Here is a 20,899-nt window from a genome sequence, read left to right as displayed (position 1 = left end):
ATCTGCAGCAGCAGGGCAATGCGAATCCAAACAGTACAGTATATGTGCAATCTAATTACGCCAAACCACCTGAGTGAAATGTACGAAGTCTGAAATGCGGTTTGCTTGCATTTAGCGTCCCCGCCGATAAGGACAGGACCGCCGTTGTGAGATGTGAAAACCTGCTTTTACAATTTGGACTGGAAATAAATGTTTACTTAAAGCAGTCGCTGAAGGTCAGCAACATAGTTTCCGTGAGCTGCAGAGAGAAAGGAGGAGCCAGTGCGTCTGAACGGGAACCGGATTTACCTGCCCGGCGTTCCCGAGGACAGACATGACAGTGTGCGAACGAGTTTACTTCTCAACAGCATTTAACAGTCGCCGCTCTCTGAGTAATGAGGGATTCATAAACACACAACTCAACTTTATTTGAGAAAACCGTTTCTCTACTTTCACGTTTGTTGTGTTTCGTGATTTTGTGAGTATAGCCTCGAACATCTACGCAAAACCGATCTCCGACGGAAGTCCTCGATTTGATTGCCCCTGAAAAGATAAGTCGGGTTGGAGCGGTTCAACATTTTGCATGCTTTTCTTGTACATAATTAAGACACACGCATCGTTATAAGTAAGGAAAGAAGCCGTGTGCGGATTTTCTTTATTTTATGAATGAGCTGTCGGCTCGTCCTTCAGCCGTGAGGGGGGGGGGGGGGGGCGTTCACCGTTCCTCTGCACGCATTCTTTGGGGTTCTTGTTCTGACCCAGCTCTGCCGTTTCTCTCTCCTTCCGCAGTGAATGTGCAGAGTTTCACGCACAGCAAACTTCAACACCCCCACCTCCACCTCCACCCCCCAGATTTCTTTGGCTTCACCGCATCTGCAGCCACATCCAGCAGCAGTTCCTGCGTGCTCTGCCAGGAGCCGACAGCCAGAGATACTGTAGGTCCGGACCTCCAGCTGGAGACTGAAGACCCCTCTGTAGCAGCCCCCCCCCGGCCTCGAACCGGAACAGAACCTCTCTGTGGAGCCCTAAAGGTTCGCATTGTTACCTGTATAGGAGGTCGTTCTGAGGATTGGAGCGGTGCTGGGAAAGACAAATCGAATTTCCATGTGGATAAGTTTGGATCTGCTTCCTGTCTCACAGAAGTCTTCATTCACAGTTCCTGCAGTGAACAAGCCCCCCCCCCCCCAAAGAAAATACGGGTCCATTCAACAAGGAGCATTCCTCCTCCTCCATTCATCGCATGATATTCCAAACTAATTGGCTTGCTCATATGCAATCAGTCATATTGCGTTTTTATTGGCTGAGATCTGCTCCCATTATGTTGGGATCCCGACGTCGACAACATTCCCTCTCTTCCTTTCTCTCTTCGTTTCCTGCCTCCCGTCGAGATCTTTTTTCTTTCAAGGGTATCAGTCATTTTTTTTGGCTTGCGTTCTGTATTTATTCCTTGTTTTTCCACTCTGAAGGCAGATAAATGATGTGATTGGTATTTATAGCTGAAGCATGCTGAAGCTATTGACTTGATTACTTTTCCTGTCAGGAAAATCAATAAAAATGGGAATAATATGACATTCAGCAAGGCAGCGTTTTGAGACGGCCTCAGAAAGAACGGGAGGTGTTGTCGGTTCCCTCCACCCCCCCCCCCCCCCCCCCCCCTTGTTAGCTGTGAATTGAATTTATCTTTGTTATTCCTTTCCGGACCGCTTGATCAGGAATTTCCTCACCTCCAGGGCGGAGACGATTCCAAATGTTTGACAGAGAGTCCTGTCAAGATGCAACCTCCAGGGGCTGATTCATTTTAGAAGAAACATTCATTTGGAAGGAAGACTGGAAAATGTATTTAACGTCAAACATTTGTCAACCCATTGATCTTGATCAATACCCACGATTACGTCCACAGAAATATGAAGGCGATCCGGAGCCAAATCAGGAAGCCGAATAACGGATGCATTTAATGTATCTACGGAATTCATTTCATTCTGATTTCCACCGTTTCAATCTATAATCGATTAACAGCCGTTCATACTCGGCTGTATTGATCCCTGACTTGATGCATCGTGCCGGGATGCTGACCCCGGTCTCCTCCCCCTGATGGACGAAGTGTCTCCTCTGCAGGTGTGCGTCGGCCTCATAAAGAGACGCCTGTGCACCGTGTTTGCCCTCTGCCCTATTCATCATTAAGGTATCAGGATGAGAGTGGGGGGGGTGCAGTGCAGGGGTAAAGAGACCAACCTTCTATATTTATGAAGGGGGGGTCAAACACACAGCTGTGTGTTTTCGAATGGAGCGCTTGCGGTTCCTCGCTGGCTTGTTGCCCCACGGGGGGGCTCTCCTCCCTTCCAATCCTTTATACACGCCACTAACTGCACCTTTTTCACTTTCATGCTTTCGCAGCTATGCAGTCCTTTAATTTTGCAGTTCTTTCGTCTGCCTTCATCTTTGCCTTGAGTGTTTTTTTTCACTGGGAAAATAAACCAACCTGCGCCAAACGCCTGGGACACAAATCCCCTACAGTCGGCCTGTTATTCAGGGATGAAGAGGAGAGGAAGAGCCCCCCCAGTGGCTGATACGCACTTGCAAGCCTCGCTGAAATGTTTACCTGGACATCCAGTGTCACTCTTTCCTTGGGTGTTGCTGTTTCTCTCTCTTCCACCACAGAATGGGGCCTTTGTGAAAGAGGCTTACGCGCTTTCCTGGCCCCTCGGCTTTAAGCAGATGCTTCATCACATCCCAGCACGGGAGGCAGGATTCAATCCCGGGCCTCCGAGTCATCTGCCTCAAACGTATTTGTCTCAGGAAACGTGTCTTTAAACACCGATCCAGCCCTAGATCTGGATTGCATTTACCTGCTCTGACCGCTTAGCGTGCATTTTGCTTTGGCACAAGCCAGCCTGGGTGTTTTCCTCCACGTGTTGCGTAATGAAATGTCATATGCTGAAGTGATGCCCGATGAGTTGAAGGCACAAACATTTCCAGAGGGGCTTTGTTGTTTTTTGTCTGAGGCCTTTGGCTGCAGTCCTGCCTTCCCTTGGATCCGTCCGCATCGCTGTCCTGCTTCCAGTTCTTGGGCTGGCATTTAGAAATGCAAATGTTTTCCTTTATCATGCACTTTCTCAATGTAATGAAATTTGAAAAGGAAAAATGTGCGGCTGTTCTTCTTTGTGCATCTGGCCACAGGTTCAGGCACTCAGCGGGGGGGGGGGGCTTTCCATTGCGGTTTTGTCTTTCTCTTGAATAAAGTTGAATATAGAAATCTGGAAAGGTAAAAAAATATCAAACTGTGAAACAAAAAACAAAACAAAAATTCCCCTATTTGTGATTGTATTTGATGATTTGTTTTTTGTCACAGACGGGAAAACTGGGAGTTGTGGATCAACGACCGACGTTGAATCCTTTCGGACCTGTAACCACAGTCTTCTGTTTTGTTTTGAAATTGGGCAATTATGGTCGTAGAAAGGATCGGTCACAGCTTCAGTTTGTGTGCAACAAAGAGCTAAAGCTATGCAACTAGGTAAGGAAACACCTCTGCAGGTGGGAATTCTTCATATAAAGCTTCTAATGGCTCTGACTTGTTGCTGGGACCGGGGAGGCTCCGAGGGCATCGACTGTACCTCAGATGCTCCGGTGCATTCCTGAGTGGCTGGCCCCCTCTTCCAGGGCCCGAGCAGGGATTCCTCTTGAGGCCTGAGGAATCAGCTCCCTGTGGAATCTCGGGATTTGATTGATCCACCGGAGGATCACGCGAAATCCACAGAGGCCGATGTGGATTCTGGTTGTATTTTTCAGATCCAGAAAAAACTCTCTCTTGTGATTCTTTTATTTTGTTTTTTTTAGTGGCTACTAAAAGCGGGAGAATTTTAACAAAACGATTTGCAAACAGAGAGAAGTGGAAAATATCGGAAGCAGATTTGTAAACACATGAACGTGTACATCTATCCATCCATCCGTCATCTGGAAGTGGAACGTCGTCTGTTGGAATGTGACGGAAGGAATGTCCACAGGGACAAATTTTAAATATTCCTTTTACGGTCGTCTTGTTTATGCAGCATTTCACTCGTCACTCAAACAGCACATTTCTGCAGATTTGTCATTTCATTATCCAGCCACAAATCAGTCTTTCTGCTGTTTTCCATTATTTTCCTTCCAAACAATCCTCTGCTGCTGCAGATGGAAAGGGAAAATGCCAGAAGTTTCTGTGGGACTCGTCTCCAGCCCGCAAAGGCGGGGCATCAGCCCTTCATCAAACCTCCTGCTCTGGCAAATCAATAATATTTTTCCACCTCCACATATGAGCAACGTAAAATGATCAATTATACTTTATTTCATGGATGAAGTCACAATTTGCTGGACTCTTTTTCCTGCCTTTTCAGCAGCCCAGACCTGGACATTTATATTGATCTGGCCCGAGACTTCACGGATCATGTGAGCGTCTCTTTGAGAGCAGAATGGGAATTCTGAAACCTTTTAAAAATTGTGCTCTCTTCTGTACACCAGGTTTCCATATTTGGCACAGGATGCTTTTGTTGCCGAGACAGGAAGGAGGGTCTTAAAGCTCCATCCCACCTATATCAATCTCCCAACCAGCAGAAGTTGGAGATGAGTGTCCTTCAGAAAGTATTTTCTGATCCATCGATATCTCATCGCATCAGTTGGAATCATTGGGCACAGGAATTTGTCTTATTTCCAAATCCTGAAAAGGACTCATTTCAAGAATCTAATTTTAAGAGACTGACTATTTGGTATTAACTTTTTGCCACAGATCAAACCATTCCAATACGCCATGGCAACCAAAGCCTGTAAGAATCATTCCTGAAACCATTCAGCACCTCAGAGGAACGACAATAAGGACGTTTTAGCTCCGAGGCTCCATCTTTTACACCCAGCTGGTAGAAACCTCTTCGAGCTGATATAGTGCTTGATTTTCTTCGCCCGCCTGGGCGCCTGTCGACGTGTAACCTCCCTCTGCGTGCAGAGATTAACGAGCACGCACAGGACAGCATTTTGCTAAATTGGACATTTGAACACAGCTGCTTCTGATATTTCAGGAAACCTCCCACTAAAGCCGAAACAGTCTGGTCCTGTGTGGCATGAGAACTGAAATTCAAATCGGCTTCGTCTCACCACAAAACGAACTTCACCTTGGATTTTAAAAGCTTGGCATGCAAGCACTTCTGTCCGTTTGTCCGATGGTGAAAATTTACACGCCGCTTATAGGCGTGTAAATCTCTGTTTGGGCCTTGCACAGAAATCATCATTTCAATAATATAAGATGGCAACGTAATCTGCGTGTGGCTGTGCGGTAAAGCTAAGGAGCCATTTCCCCCCCCCCCCCCCCCCTCCGCTTACTCAATAAAGATATTATTAAAAAGACATATGCATTTATCCGGGCTTGGTACCGGCTGAAGGGAGAAACTGGCAGCGCTACGCTAGCTCCTGCTAACCCGTGCCGCCCATAAGGCTGCATTTGACATCATCTGCATGTATGGATAAATCAAAAATAGCAGTTGCAGAGCTAGCTTCCACTCTGAGTTAATAATTGTTTTTACTTTAAAACGTAAAACCATGCCTATCCCCACACTAACGTACATATGCTTTTATTTTGAAGGGTCAAAATACATAAAGACTGCACATTACAGGCAAGCGAAGTCTCACCTACACGCAACCTGGTTTAGCTTTGCACATGGAGCTTGGCAGACCTAGTTACGGTTGCTAAGATATGATTGGTCAATCCCTGTTGGTCGGGCTGCAATTGGTCACTTTCTGCAACAGCGGCACCTAATCCCAAAATTGGGATTGGGAAAACAGGACCAATCAGTGTCCAAGCAAGCACAAGGTAATGCCTCGTGCAGCAGTCGAGCAGCGTCGTCTCTTGTGTCTCACCGCGAGAGAGAGAGAGAGAGACAAATGTTTCTGGTCGTTTAGACAATAAAATTTAGAGAATAAAATACGACGGCGGTCGGACGGAGCACGATGTACCGTCGGCGAGTCTGAAGAGAGACAAAAACAGAGAAGTTGCCAAAGCACTCTCTAGAAGTCATCAATCAACATCGTCCACGTGTTGAACGGTCGGACATCACGTCGGAACAGATGCGAAGAGGCAGTTCTCAGAATCCGACGCATTTCTCGCCACTATTTTGATGGAAAACTTTCCACATGAATTCAAATGATGCGTAATAGGACTGGAAAGTGTCATTTGAACACAGCGACCTTTATTCAAAACTACAGGACGTATTTGTGGATGACTGCTAAAGGAGAATACCAAAGCGCCCCCCCCCCCCCCCCTCTCCCTTTAGCTCGAGGAATCTCGACAGTTAACATTGAATCCTGAAATCAAGCGACGTGGAAGGGAAGACAGGGCTCGTCGTTCTCCTCGCGCCAAGCGTCCGTCTTTGCCAGTGCGGTCTGGCCCTCGCGCATCAACTGCAGCTTTGTGCGTAACCATGACGATGTTCCAGGACGGCCCGTGTGGCACCGTGAGACCTCCTGAGATGTCTGCGGACAAGATGAGGGATTGTCGGTGCTAGAGATCAGCATCGACTCGGCCCAGTGGGGGGTCAGATGGCGTAACGACATGGAGGAGGAGGAGGAGGAGGATGGAGGGTTTTCCGTTAGATGTTAGATGTGTGACACGCCGCAGGCCGGAATCCTGGCTGGAAGCACGATTCACTAATGGGATGATTATGTTTATATCCAAGCTCCTGTTTGTGTTGATTTACACTTCCTTAAGTGCAAATATCATATAATATCATATCATATCATTTAATATCATATAATAGCAGTGATTGTGCTGTAGCCAGTGGTAAAGTGTTTTTTTGCAGTGTGTGAGAGGAAGAGTGAGAATGAAGGAATACTAATGAAAGCGTTGCCCTTAGCAACAGGTGTCTTCAACCAGGTGTTTATGGGCTGGTGACCAGCGGTCAGTTGCTGACATTTTTTATATTTCAATCGAGAGTTAGCCCAGAAGCACACGCCTGTTTGACTTTCTGGAAATCTGCGTTTTCTTCTGCGACGCCTTAGCGTCGAGCGGATTATCTATTGTGTCGCAGACTGTATGAGGAATTATTTATTACCTTTTTATACCGCTTTCAACTCGAGCCCGGAGGATGACGCATCGAGAGGCGACATACTTTTATTTTACCACATTAAAGCAAAGCAAGCAGTGTGTGTGTGTGTGTGTGGAAGGTGTTTCCCCGTGAGGCTTAATGTGTTTGCATCCATGTCAGCAGCATCATTTACTGTGGCTCATGTCATATTTACACACACACACACTTAAAGCTTACCCAGAATGCTCTTCTCCACCTCGGCCGGGAACCGGGGAGGAGTCGAATCGCAGAGACACCCAGCGAGTGGCCGGTTCTCACTGCGTGGCAAGCGGTCTGAGCCCACCGTCGACTGCAGGTCGGTCTCCCGGGGGGGGGGGGGGGGGGGGATTTATTTCTATCAAACGGAAGGTTTGATTGACGTGGTGCCAGAATTCGTCCGTCCTCAACACGCCGCACCTCAACGCTGCCGTGCCTTAAACCGGCAGCCTCATTATAAGTGCTCACACTGTTCTTTATCAACATGTGCTTTGCTAATAAACGCTGATGGACATCCCGGGAGCACGCACGATCCCGTCAAGGCCGAGCACATATCAGGAATTTACCTTAAAACCAATCCACCCTTAAATACCACAGGGAGCTCTACTCCTGTCCGGCTGCCTGCGAGCGATACCCGATACCGAGCAGCCGAGGTGTCCAGGCCTGCCCGTCACTTTGAGGGGAAATCTGCATTTTAATAATCGAGCAGTAACCGTGGAAACCTTCCGAGTTAGCGTCTTATCCGATGGAGGCTGACACTTAAACCCTGTGTAAATAGAAAGCCAGATTAAATACCCTCCCACAATAGTTTATATAGGAAGTTTTGTGATATGTCAGTCCAGGTGGGACAGCCCCAGGCCCTTGGACGTCTTGCCTCTTTAGAGTCCTCGGTTGGGTGTTGCTGGGGTGTGTTCAGATTCATCGGGAGCCCGAGTCCTACATGCGCCGCTTCTTTTGCTGCATTTGTGTCATTGCAGCAACAACTTAGAGCATGCCCCACGACCCGGTCGTCACGCCGTGGGAGGACACACGTCCTCTTCCCATGATTCTCTGCACCAAGCAGAGGTGGACGCTGATCCACAGCAAGAAAGCTGGATTTGAGCAGACAGGCCTTGTTATTCCTCTGAAGGAGACTAAGTATGAGAAAAAGAAATATGCAGAGCCCCCCCCCCCCCCGTTCCTGCAGCCCTGGAGCATATCTGGTAGTAAGGGGGGGGGGGGCAGGGAATGTGAGGGAGTTTCGGCCCATAGTCGGCCGAGCGGTCCGGACAGAGAGGGCCATTGTACAAGTGGACTCGCACAAATCTGCATCACCCGACACCCTCCTGCTCGCCCCCTTTACTGTACCTCAATGTCTGGCTTCTCCTGATTACACGAGATAACATTAATTCAACATTAAACAAACTTGGAAACGAGGCATCATTGAGGAATGTTGCCGTCTTCCCTCTGCGTTCCTTCGTATTCAGCCTTGCTTTTCCACAACTCTCCCGGCGTCCTGCGTTTCATCCGACCCTTGAATCCAGCTCAGTGTGTTGCCTCAATCACCCTTCTCCGTTTAAATAAACAGCTGCCCCCCCCCCCAAACCACTGATCTGACTGACTTGCAGTGTAGCCTGACTGTAATTGATCACTTGAACTGGCCTCTGGAACGATTCCCCTTCCTGTTTTTGGAACACCTGGGTGGTGATTGAACCTCAGCTCTCCTCAGCAAGTGTAAGAAAACGGAACACTTTAGCCCAGTTGTTCATTTCCACCAGGGAGCCATCAATGAATTTTGGACAGTTCAACTTTGATCCTTGGAAATTCAAGATTTTAGATTTATGGAGCACTGAGGAACACTTGGGAGCCAAACACAGAGCCCTGCCTGTGGATTTTATAAACAGAACCTTTGACTGCCAGCTGATGCAAGATCATCTGGCTGATCCTGACAGGGTTGCATCACCTCGCCCGGCCGCCTGTGGACCATCTTGTGATGTTTAGAGGAATCAAATAACATTTCTTTTTCTCAATTTTGATAATAATTAAACTTATATACTGGAATTAAGAATTCTGCTTTGCTCTATTTTTTCCTCAGCAGCTTATAAGTGGTGAATTAATGGAATTTGATAGATTTATTAATAAACGAGGCACAAACTGCAAAATAAATTAAAATAAAAATGTAAAACAAACCAACTCCAGGCTGCAAAGTGTTGTTAATGACATTTAAGCAGTGGCAGAGCAGGAACAGCAGCCCTTCAACGAGCCCACGTCTGACCGTTCATTCCTCTCATACTTGGGATAGCTCGATAATTCTCTGTATCAATAGACAGAATCAAACAGGGGGGGGGGGGGGGGGTCCGAAAGGCAGGAATTCACTGGTGTTTAAGTCCCATGACATGAGATATTCTTGCAATAATGAAAATAGTGGGGAAAAAAACACCTTAGTGACTAACCAGAACCAGAAGGCCTGTAGGACAGCGACGAGGAGACAGGTCAAGACCAGAACAATGAGCTGAAAGACAGATCATCGTCCTGTAAGGCTGAAACTGATGATGATGATGATGATGCAGGTACGTCTGAATGGCGGCTGGTTACATATTCGCTAACCAGTAATGACAGCTCTCAACCAATACTCACCCTGACAACGTCACGCAGGTGTGGAGACGAGGACTTAGGCAACCGCTCAGAGTCAGACGCTGAATGGAATTAAAAGTCTACGTTTATTACATTGTTATTACACAAGTTTTGAAATCAAAGGGATGAAGCATTTAAAAGTGTGTCCACAGTGCATAAATCCACTAACCGTAGTTCCTTCTTGAACACTTTGGGCTCTGTTATCACTCTCAAAGGCACATTTCCCACTATTTTCTGTAAAAAATAAAAAATAAAAATAGCAAGAAAAAGTCAATCCAAAGGACGAATGTGTCCAAAAATGTAACAGGAAACCGAATGAGGGCACAGATTGCAATATGAACTCCGCTGCTCTGTGAAACGTTCCCGTGTCCGAATCGGACAACTGGACAACTCTGGGAAAGCATAAAACAAAAAGAGGCATTCGTGCCCGATGATTAACTCGCACGTAGGATGCGTCATATCATGTGACCAGGAGAAGAATCCAGCTGAACCTTGAAGGATCAAAGATTAAAAGGAGTTAAAAGTTTCTGGAGGCTGACCTTTAAACTCGTTGCGTTGCACGCTGCAGAAAACGTGAACAGGAAGTGTGTTTTTTTTTCTCTCTCTCTTCTTCACGTGATCTTGTGTTGACGTACAGAGCGTTATAACGGACAATTCTCACGTCTTCTTGGCGTGTGTCTACTCTGACCAGTAGCTGGCGGCGGCGCTGACAGTACAAACCGGAGAACCAACCAGCATGAAGCTCTGGTGTAACTGCAGAGGACACGCCGTCCGTCCACACAAAATGAAGGTTAATAATGAATATCTTCCCACCTGTGTGCTCCCTTCAGCGCCTTCTCCCTGCCCTAGTTTTAAAATGAAAGACTCTTTGACGCAGTCATTCAGGGGACGCTTGTGTAAAGTTTATTCATTTGCAGATACAGTCAACTTTGTAGAGCCGCGGAATATTGACTCAATTTGTGCGTGCTGGGAACGGGACAACCAGCCTCCTGTACGGGAGTCAGGTCGAGGGCCTGTAGGTGAGTAAGGTGTTGGGGACCCAGGGGGGGGGGGTTACCAAAACAAGAAGGCAACAGGAGCCACAAGGGATGGTGTTGAGATGGAAAAGGAAGCGGGTTTGTGCAACTCGCTTCTGTGTGTGAGTAGAGATGGATCGTAAAGCAACTTTAAGGATTTCCGACTGTAATCTAAACAACTCGGGCAGCAACACAACTCAAAAAGGTTACTGACCGATCTTTGATGACATCCTCAGTGAATGGCAGCAACCCCCCCCCCCCCCCTAGACACCAGGCAAGCTGCAAATACGCTGCAGAGATGTGCTGCCATCTAGCGTTGAAATGAACTCTCTCAAAGAGATCTTCCTCTCCTCCAAACATGACATTCTGATGGAACAGAGATTCTAAAATGTAGATTTTGTTTTTGGGCTCGCCAACATCTCCTTTCTCCCTCTTTGAATCCGTCTCTGTTGCCACGAGGAGAAGAGACTGAAGTCATGCCTGAATAGAGAGAGCGTGAGATAAATATCTGAATCCAAACAGCCTCATCCGACTGAAGACCTTGATTGTTTCACATATGGAAAAGTATGGAAACATTCAGGCGCACAGCTGATGCACCTTAGGCATCGTTTACGGTACATAAAGTAAAATTAAAACAGAGTGTTCTACTGGCCCTCCCCATGACTAAAAAACTCACAGCGTACGGTAAATGAAGGGATCCTCGGAGGACACGGACGTCTACGGGGGCTCGGCTGAGATGAAGAAGCCGTGTTGATTGGAAGTTCCCCGAGGGAAGTTCACCCCCCAGGAATCCTCAAACCGGTGTCGTATGACCGGAGTGTCCAAGCGGCCGCCGCCTCTCCCTTCCTGAGAGTCCTGCCATCGACGGAAGAGACTCCGATTCATTATAGAGCTGCCCTGAGAACAGACCTGCTGTGTGTGTGTGTGTGTGTGTGAAGCACCTCTCAGGAAACACTTACGTAGTGTCAACACAATTACACAGGGCAGGTGAGGGCAGGGGGGGGGGGGGGGGGGGGGGCAGGAAAAGACAGATTAGGGAGCGAAGTCTGAGGAAGTTCAGCAGCGTGTCGTCGTCGTCCCCCCCCCCCTCTCAATAAATGAAAGTACACGATTAGGTTACTTGTTTGTTGTCGGTCCAGAGGGAAGGAGCCTCCACGGTTTCATAGCTTGTGCCTCTAATGACGGGACGACGTTTGCATTTGCTGAATAGAGCGGTTACATTTATGAATGAAACATAAATGAAGCATAGCACGGCGATTTAAATTCCTCCTACGTATATTTTTCATTTATATTTCCGAGAACTGTTGCGTTCAGATCGGTACGCGCAGCTGGGCTTCTCGGTAACAAGAGGAAAGCCGCTAGGCATTTTCATTTTTGTGGCCGTCTGTGAAAAAGTTAAACAAAAAACAAACGAAGAAAAAACCCAGCCTCAATTTCAAGCCAAGTTAATTGCAGGTAACTGCCAAAATAAAGGAACATGAGATTTGTTGGAGCTCCTTCTCTGTGCTTTGGCTTGGACTTTACAAACCGAACTAACGTATTCAGTGTACTTCATAGGAAGTCCTACGTTTCAGTGTTTTCACTCTAATTTCTGGAGTGTTCCGTTTCCACCGCCACACTGAGATGCCGAATGGAGTTGAGGAGCGGTGACAGTGCCAGACAAATTTACATTGTTGTAACGACCGCTCCACGGAGACAATATAATTACGAGAAGATTCCACTTTCACCGCGACAGAAACGCTCCGAGACAAAGAAGGAAAAAAAAGCGTCCTTGTGTTTCTTGGCCTTCGCATCTCCTGCTGCCTTCCACTGGCCAAGAAATTATCCTCCTTCATCTCGCAGAAGAGCCGACAGAACCGCTCGAGCTGAAATTAATCGTTTGTGAGGGAGATGTTCAAGGAAAAAGAAGTGTAGGACGAAGGATGTGTCACCCCTTTGAGAACTCCTAGAAAGAGGATGCGAGTTCTGTGCGAGTTCAAGGACTTGAAGCTCCAAACATGGTCTGAGATTTTTTTTATGAAAGACACTTATTCACTTTATTTGCTGAGAGGAGAAACACTTGAACATCTGACACTGGAAACATGGGAAAGTAGCTAACCTGAGCTGTGCAGAGTTCAGATGTTATCCTGTGCACGTTTTATTCTGTATCTCTCTGAAATCGAGTTCAAACAAACCACGCTGGAAAACGAGAAGCTGAGACGTAAATATGTTTTGTTGCCTTTGTTCTGTTTGGTTCTTTTTAAAGGAAAATTGCTCGGGGAGCTGTATCCTGAACAAAGGACCAGACGATTCCGCAGCGAGACAACGATCTGCATGGAAAGAAATACATCACCGCTGAAAAAAAAATGAGATTCGGTGTGTGACGATAAACAGGTGAACGCATGTGTGCTGTCGTAACGGAAAGTATCCTTAGGGTGACTTAAATGCACACATGTCATCCCTGCCGCTGTGGATCTCTCAATAGAAACTAAACAAAAGACATGTTTAAGGTGAGGTCATGGCCGTTGTTGTCGTCTTTGTTTATTGCTGCAGATGACGTGATTCAGGACGAAGTCATGCTTTACTCAACTCATTCAACAAAGGGCGTTTTCAGACATTTTAATGTGGAAATGTTACAAATTTATATCTTCAAAAGTAAATGGTGACGTAACGTTATCATTCAAAGCTCATGATAAACCCCAGATTCAAACATTTCACCATGATACGCATGTGTGATAGATTGATTTGTTCATTGTTGTTAAACTGATTTAGAGGTCTGGCAGGCCAACACGGTTTCCACTTTTCCTTCCCACTGATACTCTCATTTAAAAAGTTGAATGAGCAAAGCTTCAGGGTCAGAACAATTACTTTGCTTCAGTTTCCAAACGTGGTGCATTTAATTCCTCTGCAAAGGGGAGTGGAACAATTCTACAGTACGCTCTTGGTTATTTCTCTTTCCTTTCATACAATTTGACAAAAAACATCCTTGAACAGGAAGTCAAAAAGTTTAAGATAAAGTCGAAGTTTTGGTTTTGGTTTATTTTGACTCTTCTTTTTTGACTTCACGGCGGCGTAGTGGTTACGGAGAAATCCTATCTGTGAAGAGTTTGTTATGTTCTCCCGGTCAGTGTCTACGTGGGGTTTTCGCCGGTTTCCTCCCACCCCCCAAAAACATTCAATTTAGGTGAATTGATTCGTCCAAATAGTCCATAGTGTGTGACTGTGTGCGTGAATGGTTGTTTGTCTATGTGGATACGTTGGCGACGCATTCGGGGAGTGCCCAGCCTCTCACCCATAGCAAGCTGGGATAGGGTCCAGCAACTTCCGTGAGCCGCAAAGCAGAACAAGTGGAAGAAAATGTATTTATGAATGGATATATTAATAAATCTATATCTATGAATAAATTATACATTAATATATCAGTGGATGACGAATGCGTTTCTTCTGTTGGTTTGGAATTTCTTATATTCTCCTCCTTCATTCTCCTTCTTCTCCACCAGGCAGCGCCACAGAACAAGTGGGATTAAAGAATTATTCGTCGTGTCCAACAGGCGTCGCTAAACACCCGTTTTTATTTCATTTTTTTCTCCAAATCGATCCCTCCTCACACACCGGCGCTGTATTTAATATGATTGTTATTTGACTCTTAGAACTGTGAGACGCCAGCGGACGTGTTGAGTTTAATCCGTTGGATTTACAAACCTGGCCTTGAAGCGTCACAACATGAATCGGTTCGTATTTAAACTTACTCTTTGAACTACCTTTTAATTAAGCCGTATGTTCCTTGAGTTGGAGAGAGCTAACTAGCTAGCTAGCTAGCTCGCATCCGGGGCCCTGTTTATTACGCTTGTTGCTCCGCGTATCCTTGATGGTTGAGCTAAAAGCTAGCAGTTGAAGCTAACGATAGTTGTGCATTATCTGGTAGCATGTGCTAAGTTTTATTTCAGGGATTTAAAGAAGTGCGGATCCCCTCCGAGGACATGGGTTCGGCTAAGTGTGTACTGTAGCAGGACGGACAACTTGCTGCCGTAACTTTAATGAATGCCTTGCTAACTCTGCTAGCTTTGGTGACTGTACGCAAACGTCAGTGCTCGGTGCCGGCAAGCTAACTTTAAATGTAGCATTTTTTTGAATTGGTGTAGCTCGTTGCAAACATTCGCTTTTAATTTACATTCGCTCGCGCAGCAGCGTCGAACGACAGAAGCTGGCGTGTGAATTCTTAACTTTTTCTGCTCGCTCCATGAAACGAGTCCCGTAAACTCGAAGCTGGGACGGATTTTCTAGCTAATTGCTCCCCGAACTGTTTATCCGACAGCGCACCTTGTTACGGCAGCCGAGGAGGATCCAAGATGGCGGAGTGACAAGCAGCAATATCGCAGGTACTTCAGAAAGAAATATTGTTTAGTCCTCGATTCGTTCACTTTTTGCAACAACTCGAAACCTTCATTTGATTATAGCTCTATATAATAACTTTTCAGAACACTTGAAACATTTTCTTAAAGCTTTTTTGCCACATTGAACGAGAGTCTGGAAGCTAGCGCGTCTCCTTCAGCACCGTTTTTGGTCACATAAAAGAAATTGGATTTCACAAACAAATTATGTATTTCCATATTTTAAATTGCATCTTTTTTTTATTATTACTTTAAATTGTTCACTGCTAATTGGAGAAATGAGCCCTCTTTTTCTGCTGCTTTGCTCCAAAAGAAAAAAAACAACTAATAGAGAAATAAGTCAGAATTTTGCTCATAATTCAATCTTTTCTGCTGCGTCTCTGCTCCCGTATGCAAACTTAAAATGCCTAATTATGACACCCTTTGAGCATCATAAATCGGACTTTGCTAAAGCTGGACTTTTCAACCATGATAATGTTTCCTTTGTTAGATTTCAAGTCCGTTGCGTAGCGCACAGCATGGGCAAAGTGAGGCGCCCGTCGAAACAAAATGGCCAACAAGGAAAATGAACCGACGTGCTCCGATTGCGTCCGGGCCGTGCGCTGCGGCGACAAGCGTGGGCTCCCTGTGAACTCGGCAGAGGCCTCCAGGATGGCAGAGTACAGCGACCTCTCTGAGGTGATGTTTCAGGTATGCCCATATAGAGTCTGGGTTCCAGCGTGTGTGCGGCAAACTCTCCATTAGAGCTGATGAAAAGCGTCGCACTCTCATCCCCCCCTCCTCTGTGCTCTGCCTGTCTGTCTGTTTAGCTTTCAAAGGACCATGAGTCTATGATGCGCGTCCTTTTCGGAAGGAGTCTACGTTTGAAAGTAGCTCAAACACTGTGGAGAAGAAACACGAGTGAATTTGTGAACTACTTGATAAGGTGAAGGCAGCGACCGATACTGCAATTTGGTAGTTTTTGGTAGTAATTGTTGATTTTAATCGCTTTTTTTTTTTGTTGCTGTTCCAGGATTCAAGACGCGGGGGTGCTTGTCGACTACTTGCCTGTCTTAACAAAGGAGTGAGTTCTGATGATGATGATGATAATTCCTTGCAGTATATTTGTAGTGAATGTTGGCTGCTCAGCTGCTGTGTCCTTCCAGCCTTCAGACTGAAGCACCGTGTTTGTCCCTCGGTTGCTGCGTTGAACTCATGCCCCAAGTAAAAGCGATTCTTGCTGCCAAATACGAAGAGTAAGTTTAACCAGAACAGTTCCGCTGCTGACTTGAAAGTGATTTGGCTGCTGTCCTTCAAGAAGTCACGGGCGATCGGGATAACAAATATTCTGAAGAGACGTGTTTGGGTTGGTAAAAATGCGTGACGGGATTCTCATCGCTGCCGTTGTGCGTTTAATCTGCAGGCACATAGCGGTGGGTCTGCGTTGGGTTCAGTCGGTCATCGAGAGATGGTGGCCAGAACTTTCTGAGGATGAGGAAAAACTGCGGGACGGTCGTTCAGAAGACAGGTGAGAGACCCGTGCTTAGAAAAACCCGTCAACATGGTCCTCTTCAGTCTGACGTGGGCTGTTTACGTTCCTCCCGCAAAATGCACCCGTGGTCACGGATGGAAAGAGAGCGGCGTGATTAAAAGTGTAGTGAGGATTCATCTGTTCTAAATGCAATATTTGTCTCGCTAGGTTTTTCTTTTTTAGTCGCATTAACATTTCTCGATGCCGTAGAAAGTCGTCCCACACGTCTCCAGCTGAATTCATTGACTTGTAGTGGGTGGAGGTTTTCTCGTCCTTGGCGGGAGACGGTGTTCTGGTTTTCCTGCTTCCCTCCAGGGTCTTGTGTACACGCACACACACACACACACACACACACCGGAATACTAATGTGTCGTTTTGTTTATCGCAGGAATGTTGAAGTTATGAAGCAGCGATTGAAGGACTTATGGAAGGAAGAAACCCGGTTATGTTTGGTTCCCGGATCTACAGGTGAACTGGCGACGGTGAGAAGGATTCAAACGTTCGGTCATATTGCGTGTTTGATGTTTCCAGCCTCTGTTTATTTTGGGTGGGCACGGCGAACCGCTCCCATTCTTAAAACAATAAACGAGAAATCCTTCCTCGTCCACTGTGAGCGTTGCTGGCATCGGTGCGGGACGACGCTTAACTGTTATCTCCGCTTCACGTTGCAGGCTATCGGGGCTTATCTGTCGCAGCTGCCCTGAAACGCTGTCGACGTAGCACCGTTACGATGTGACCACTACTGCTGGATCATGGCTGTGCTATGAGCTGATAAAGACGCCAGGCACAAAGAAGGGGTCGCGCCGCCACCGGAGCTCAAACCTCTAACTGGGACTGAACCTGACCATTCAGACACCTCCCCTGGTTGGAGCTGGAGACTCTTGAGGACCGTTCTGCAGAACTAAACGCAGCAAATGACTGCTTCACATTGAAGTGGACCGTGTTGTGAAGGGGCTTAGTCAGACCTGTTAAGTGTATGTAAAAGCAAGTGGTGCTTTTGATCGTTCAATAAATTTTTATGGAAAAACAATAAATGTATTTATTTTTGTATACGCAGTGGATCAGAGGGAGTTGTTTTTACGTAAGCGGATGTATTCAGGCATAGTATCGCTGCACCCTCCTTGAATTACCTCAAGTGGTCAAACACGCTTTGCAGGATTTTGTGTTTGTACTTTTCCCTTTCTAAACAAAGCGTCATTAAACTGTCTTACGAGCCTGGAGGACTAACTTTTCAGATCATTGAAGAGAATTAGTGACTGACATGAAACATTTTTTTTTATAGTCAAAAATTAAGTGTTAATTTAATTCTACTAATAAATACAAAGAGTCAGGTTAAGATGGGAAAATAAACAGCGTTTAGTAAAAAATGCAGAGTAATCCCATTAAAAGGACAAACTAGATTCAATGTTTAGCGTGTCATGATTCTCCGAGCAATAAAGTTTTCTCTATGACGTCATTTCCCGCAGAGCCAGCTGATCGCACCGAGTCTTCCGCTCTTCCAGCCAGCGCTTGACTATAACGATACATGTTGACACGCAAATATTTCTATATTTAGGGTTCGTTTAAGTTCTGCGCGGAGAGAATGTTTCCCGAGGCTAAAGCGTCGCTGCTCTGGGTCTGCGTCCAGGCTGCCTTCGTCGCTGTGTCGTGTTTCACCGACATGGAAACGGGGCCCGGCGCAGGTGCAGCGGCGCAACCGAACGGAGATCGGTTCAAAATCGAGGGAAGGGCGATCGTTCCGGGGATCAAAACGCAAGACTGGGTCTCTACCGCCAGGGTCCTCGTGGAAGGGGAAGAATTCGTTGGCTTTTTGAGGTAAGAAACAGTCCTGGTTGTGGCCTAGCTTGCTAGTTAGCATGTTCTCGAAGCTAGGTAGCATTAGCATTAGCAGAGCCTTCACTGTTGGCTCAAGCCGCCTCTCTCTCACGACAGAACCGACGGGAGTTTCGCCGTTAACGACGTCCCCTCGGGATCCTACGTCGTGGAGGTTGTCAGCCCTAATTACAGATTTGAATCCGTGCGTGTTGATATCACATCAAAGGGCAAAATGAGGTGAGCCCTTCCAATGGAGTAAGGCCAAAAAACAAACAAAAACACACGCAGATGTGGCGTCGGCCTTGTGTAACGTGAGATGTAAAGTAACGGCGTGTCGTTCCACAGAGCGCGTCTTGTGAACTACATCAAGACTTCCGAGGTGATTCGCCAGCAGTATCCTCTTCAGGTCAGGGCCAGCGGCCTTCACAGCTACTTCATGAAGAGGGAAACCTGGGGCTGGACAGACTTCCTCATGAACCCGATGGTGAGAAGAGACTCCTCAATAAATATCTATTATGTTTATTGAGGAATCTTCATGTTTGTTTTCTTTCCTAAAGGTCATAATGATGGTTCTGCCCCTCCTCATCATTGTCTTGCTGCCTAAAGTGGTGAACACCAACGACCCGGAGATGAGAAAGGTAAGGAATCCTTAATAACCGGTGTTATCGTTGGAAATAGTTTCATAAACTTAATTTAACTGCTGCCTTTTACAGGAAATTGAGCAGTCCATGAACATGCTGAGCCCCAACCCCGAGCTTCCGGACATGTCCGAGCTCGTGACGAAGTTCTTCTCTGGCTCCAAGGGTTCCAGCAAGGCAGGCGGCAGCAGCAGCAAGGGCGCCAGGCCGGCGGTGAAGAGGAGGTAGTGCCATCCGCGTCTGCTCCGTCTGCCCCGTGAAGCTTGGAAGCAAGATTGTGTCTTTTTGTTTTTGCTCCCCCCCCCCTGTGTATCTACTGTATAGTTTTCTTTATTGCTAGATGTTTTCAGCACATCCTGAATTATAATATGATAAAGACACGAAAGGGATTCTTTTTTTTTTTTGTACTGCACTGATAGAAAGTTCTTATTCTATGTAGAAGCTATTAGCCTACATCGACTAACTGTCAGCGTCCGCCCGATTTGAGGGGATTATTCTGTGAAGTTTTAACAACGAGAAGACCGAACCCGTCAGCCTGCTTCCACGTTACCGAGCGCGAGCCTGCCAGCTGCATCCATTTCATAGCAACGTCTCATCCTGCGCATGGTTGCAAAAAAAAATGGTGCATTTATTCAGGGATGTTCTCTGTCTCGGTGAGCTATTGGCAGCATGAAATTGTGACAATAATGACTGTATTGGTGTTGTATTGGATGGATATACCATCCAGTAAACACAAACAAGTTACATATAACTACCGAGAAATAGCATCAGCTTATTGGTTTTGGTCTTAGAGGTGGGGAAATAGAAAATCACCAGACTTCATCACCTCCAAAAACCGCCTTTGTGACCCGGACTGACCGGTGAGGGTGATGACTAACGATGTGAAACGAACACGAACCGAACCGGAGCGGATTTAATTGTGGAAGATGGTCGTGCTGACAAAAAAAAAAGGAAGTAATCATTCAGCCTTTTTGAGTTTATATTTTTATATCAGTACACAGATTCATTTTCACAGAACCGCACAGACTGACAGAGAGCACAGTTTCATTCACGAAGCACGTTTACCTCTGGGCAGAACAGAAAGGCACAGAGTTTGGGAGATAACATTTGAAGTCACAACAGAAAGGCAGTAATTTACAACGGAGAAGATGCATCCAAGCGGTTTCCTCCTACGGCAATATGACTAATGGCATGAAGTGTGATCCAGAAACAATCTCGTATAGCTTGTTGCAGCCGTGAAACTAGAGTCGGCGTTTACGCACCGAAATCTTTACACGTTAGCCCTTGAACATAAAAATACTGAATCCAAGAGCTGAGGAAACGCACACCGAACACTGAAATCCACGAAGCAATCTGCACGAACCATTTGTGATGTGTCTTTATCGGTGAAATATATTCTGTGCTCTTTATTTTAAAATGTGTAACCATACGTTTTCCCTTACACAAAGTGGAAGTGAGCGACGGGATAAAGGTGAGGTTTGCTTCACATTTATACAGAAGTTATGTCAAAGCTATTTGTCTCTGTAATGGATCCTTCTGTCGGCGCTGATGGGGACAAAGGTTCACTGTCCTTGTTACTTTAAAAGATTATTTCTGTTGACTTCAGCAAAAAAAAAAAAGAAAAAAATAGTGGTCAACATTTAAAAATTCCATCATGGATTTAAGATAATTCAACTCCAGCCACCCGAGGTAATCGTACAGGTTCCCTGCAACGATGTCGTGTGTTTACTCGGCAAATGACCCGAGGGTGTAAAGCAAAAGCAGACATGGAGCTTGACATGTAAATAACAGGGACTTGGGATAGGATCAAAGATACGGCGTCTAATAAAACACTTATTGTCATTTTATTGATCTCACTGTTTTCTGTTCCCACTTTGAA

At 46.2% G+C, this 20,899-nt stretch overlaps 2 protein-coding genes across 2 annotated transcripts; both read left to right on the top strand.

Moving 5' to 3' along the window:
• The first annotated feature begins 14,264 nt into the window (after positions 1 to 14,264).
• Positions 14,265 to 17,589, top strand: katnbl1 (katanin p80 subunit B-like 1). The gene is made up of 9 exons (XM_068753926.1): positions 14,265 to 14,397; positions 14,982 to 15,045; positions 15,548 to 15,747; positions 15,867 to 15,982; positions 16,070 to 16,120; positions 16,203 to 16,292; positions 16,460 to 16,564; positions 16,956 to 17,049; positions 17,239 to 17,589. Exons 3-9 carry the CDS (start codon positions 15,607 to 15,609, stop codon positions 17,269 to 17,271), a joined length of 630 nt encoding a protein of 209 aa, XP_068610027.1. The 5' UTR covers positions 14,265 to 14,397; positions 14,982 to 15,045; positions 15,548 to 15,606; the 3' UTR covers positions 17,272 to 17,589.
• A 459-nt stretch (positions 17,590 to 18,048) lies between these two features.
• Positions 18,049 to 20,690, top strand: emc7b (ER membrane protein complex subunit 7b). Its single transcript, XM_068753659.1, has 5 exons — positions 18,049 to 18,382; positions 18,500 to 18,619; positions 18,728 to 18,866; positions 18,940 to 19,020; positions 19,096 to 20,690. Exons 1-5 carry the CDS (start codon positions 18,150 to 18,152, stop codon positions 19,246 to 19,248), a joined length of 726 nt encoding a protein of 241 aa, XP_068609760.1. The 5' UTR covers positions 18,049 to 18,149; the 3' UTR covers positions 19,249 to 20,690.
• Positions 20,691 to 20,899: the final 209 nt, after the last annotated feature.

Source organism: Brachionichthys hirsutus, chromosome 20, assembly GCF_040956055.1.
Source record: "Brachionichthys hirsutus isolate HB-005 chromosome 20, CSIRO-AGI_Bhir_v1, whole genome shotgun sequence".
Classification (NCBI taxonomy): Eukaryota; Metazoa; Chordata; class Actinopteri; order Lophiiformes; family Brachionichthyidae; genus Brachionichthys; species Brachionichthys hirsutus.
This window is presented reverse-complemented; position numbering and strand designations above follow the sequence as displayed.

Coding starts and splice junctions, on each gene's coding strand:
- katnbl1 (XM_068753926.1), top strand. CDS start 15,607: ATGGCCAACAAGGAAAATGAACCGACGTGCTCCGATTGCGTCCGGGCC. Junction 15,983..16,069: donor TTTGTGAACTACTTGATAAG/GTGAAGGCAGCG, acceptor TTGCTGTTCCAG/GATTCAAGACGCGGGGGTGC. Junction 17,050..17,238: donor CTACAGGTGAACTGGCGACG/GTGAGAAGGATT, acceptor TTCACGTTGCAG/GCTATCGGGGCTTATCTGTC.
- emc7b (XM_068753659.1), top strand. CDS start 18,150: ATGTTTCCCGAGGCTAAAGCGTCGCTGCTCTGGGTCTGCGTCCAGGCT. Junction 18,383..18,499: donor GAATTCGTTGGCTTTTTGAG/GTAAGAAACAGT, acceptor CTCTCACGACAG/AACCGACGGGAGTTTCGCCG. Junction 18,867..18,939: donor ACTTCCTCATGAACCCGATG/GTGAGAAGAGAC, acceptor TCTTTCCTAAAG/GTCATAATGATGGTTCTGCC.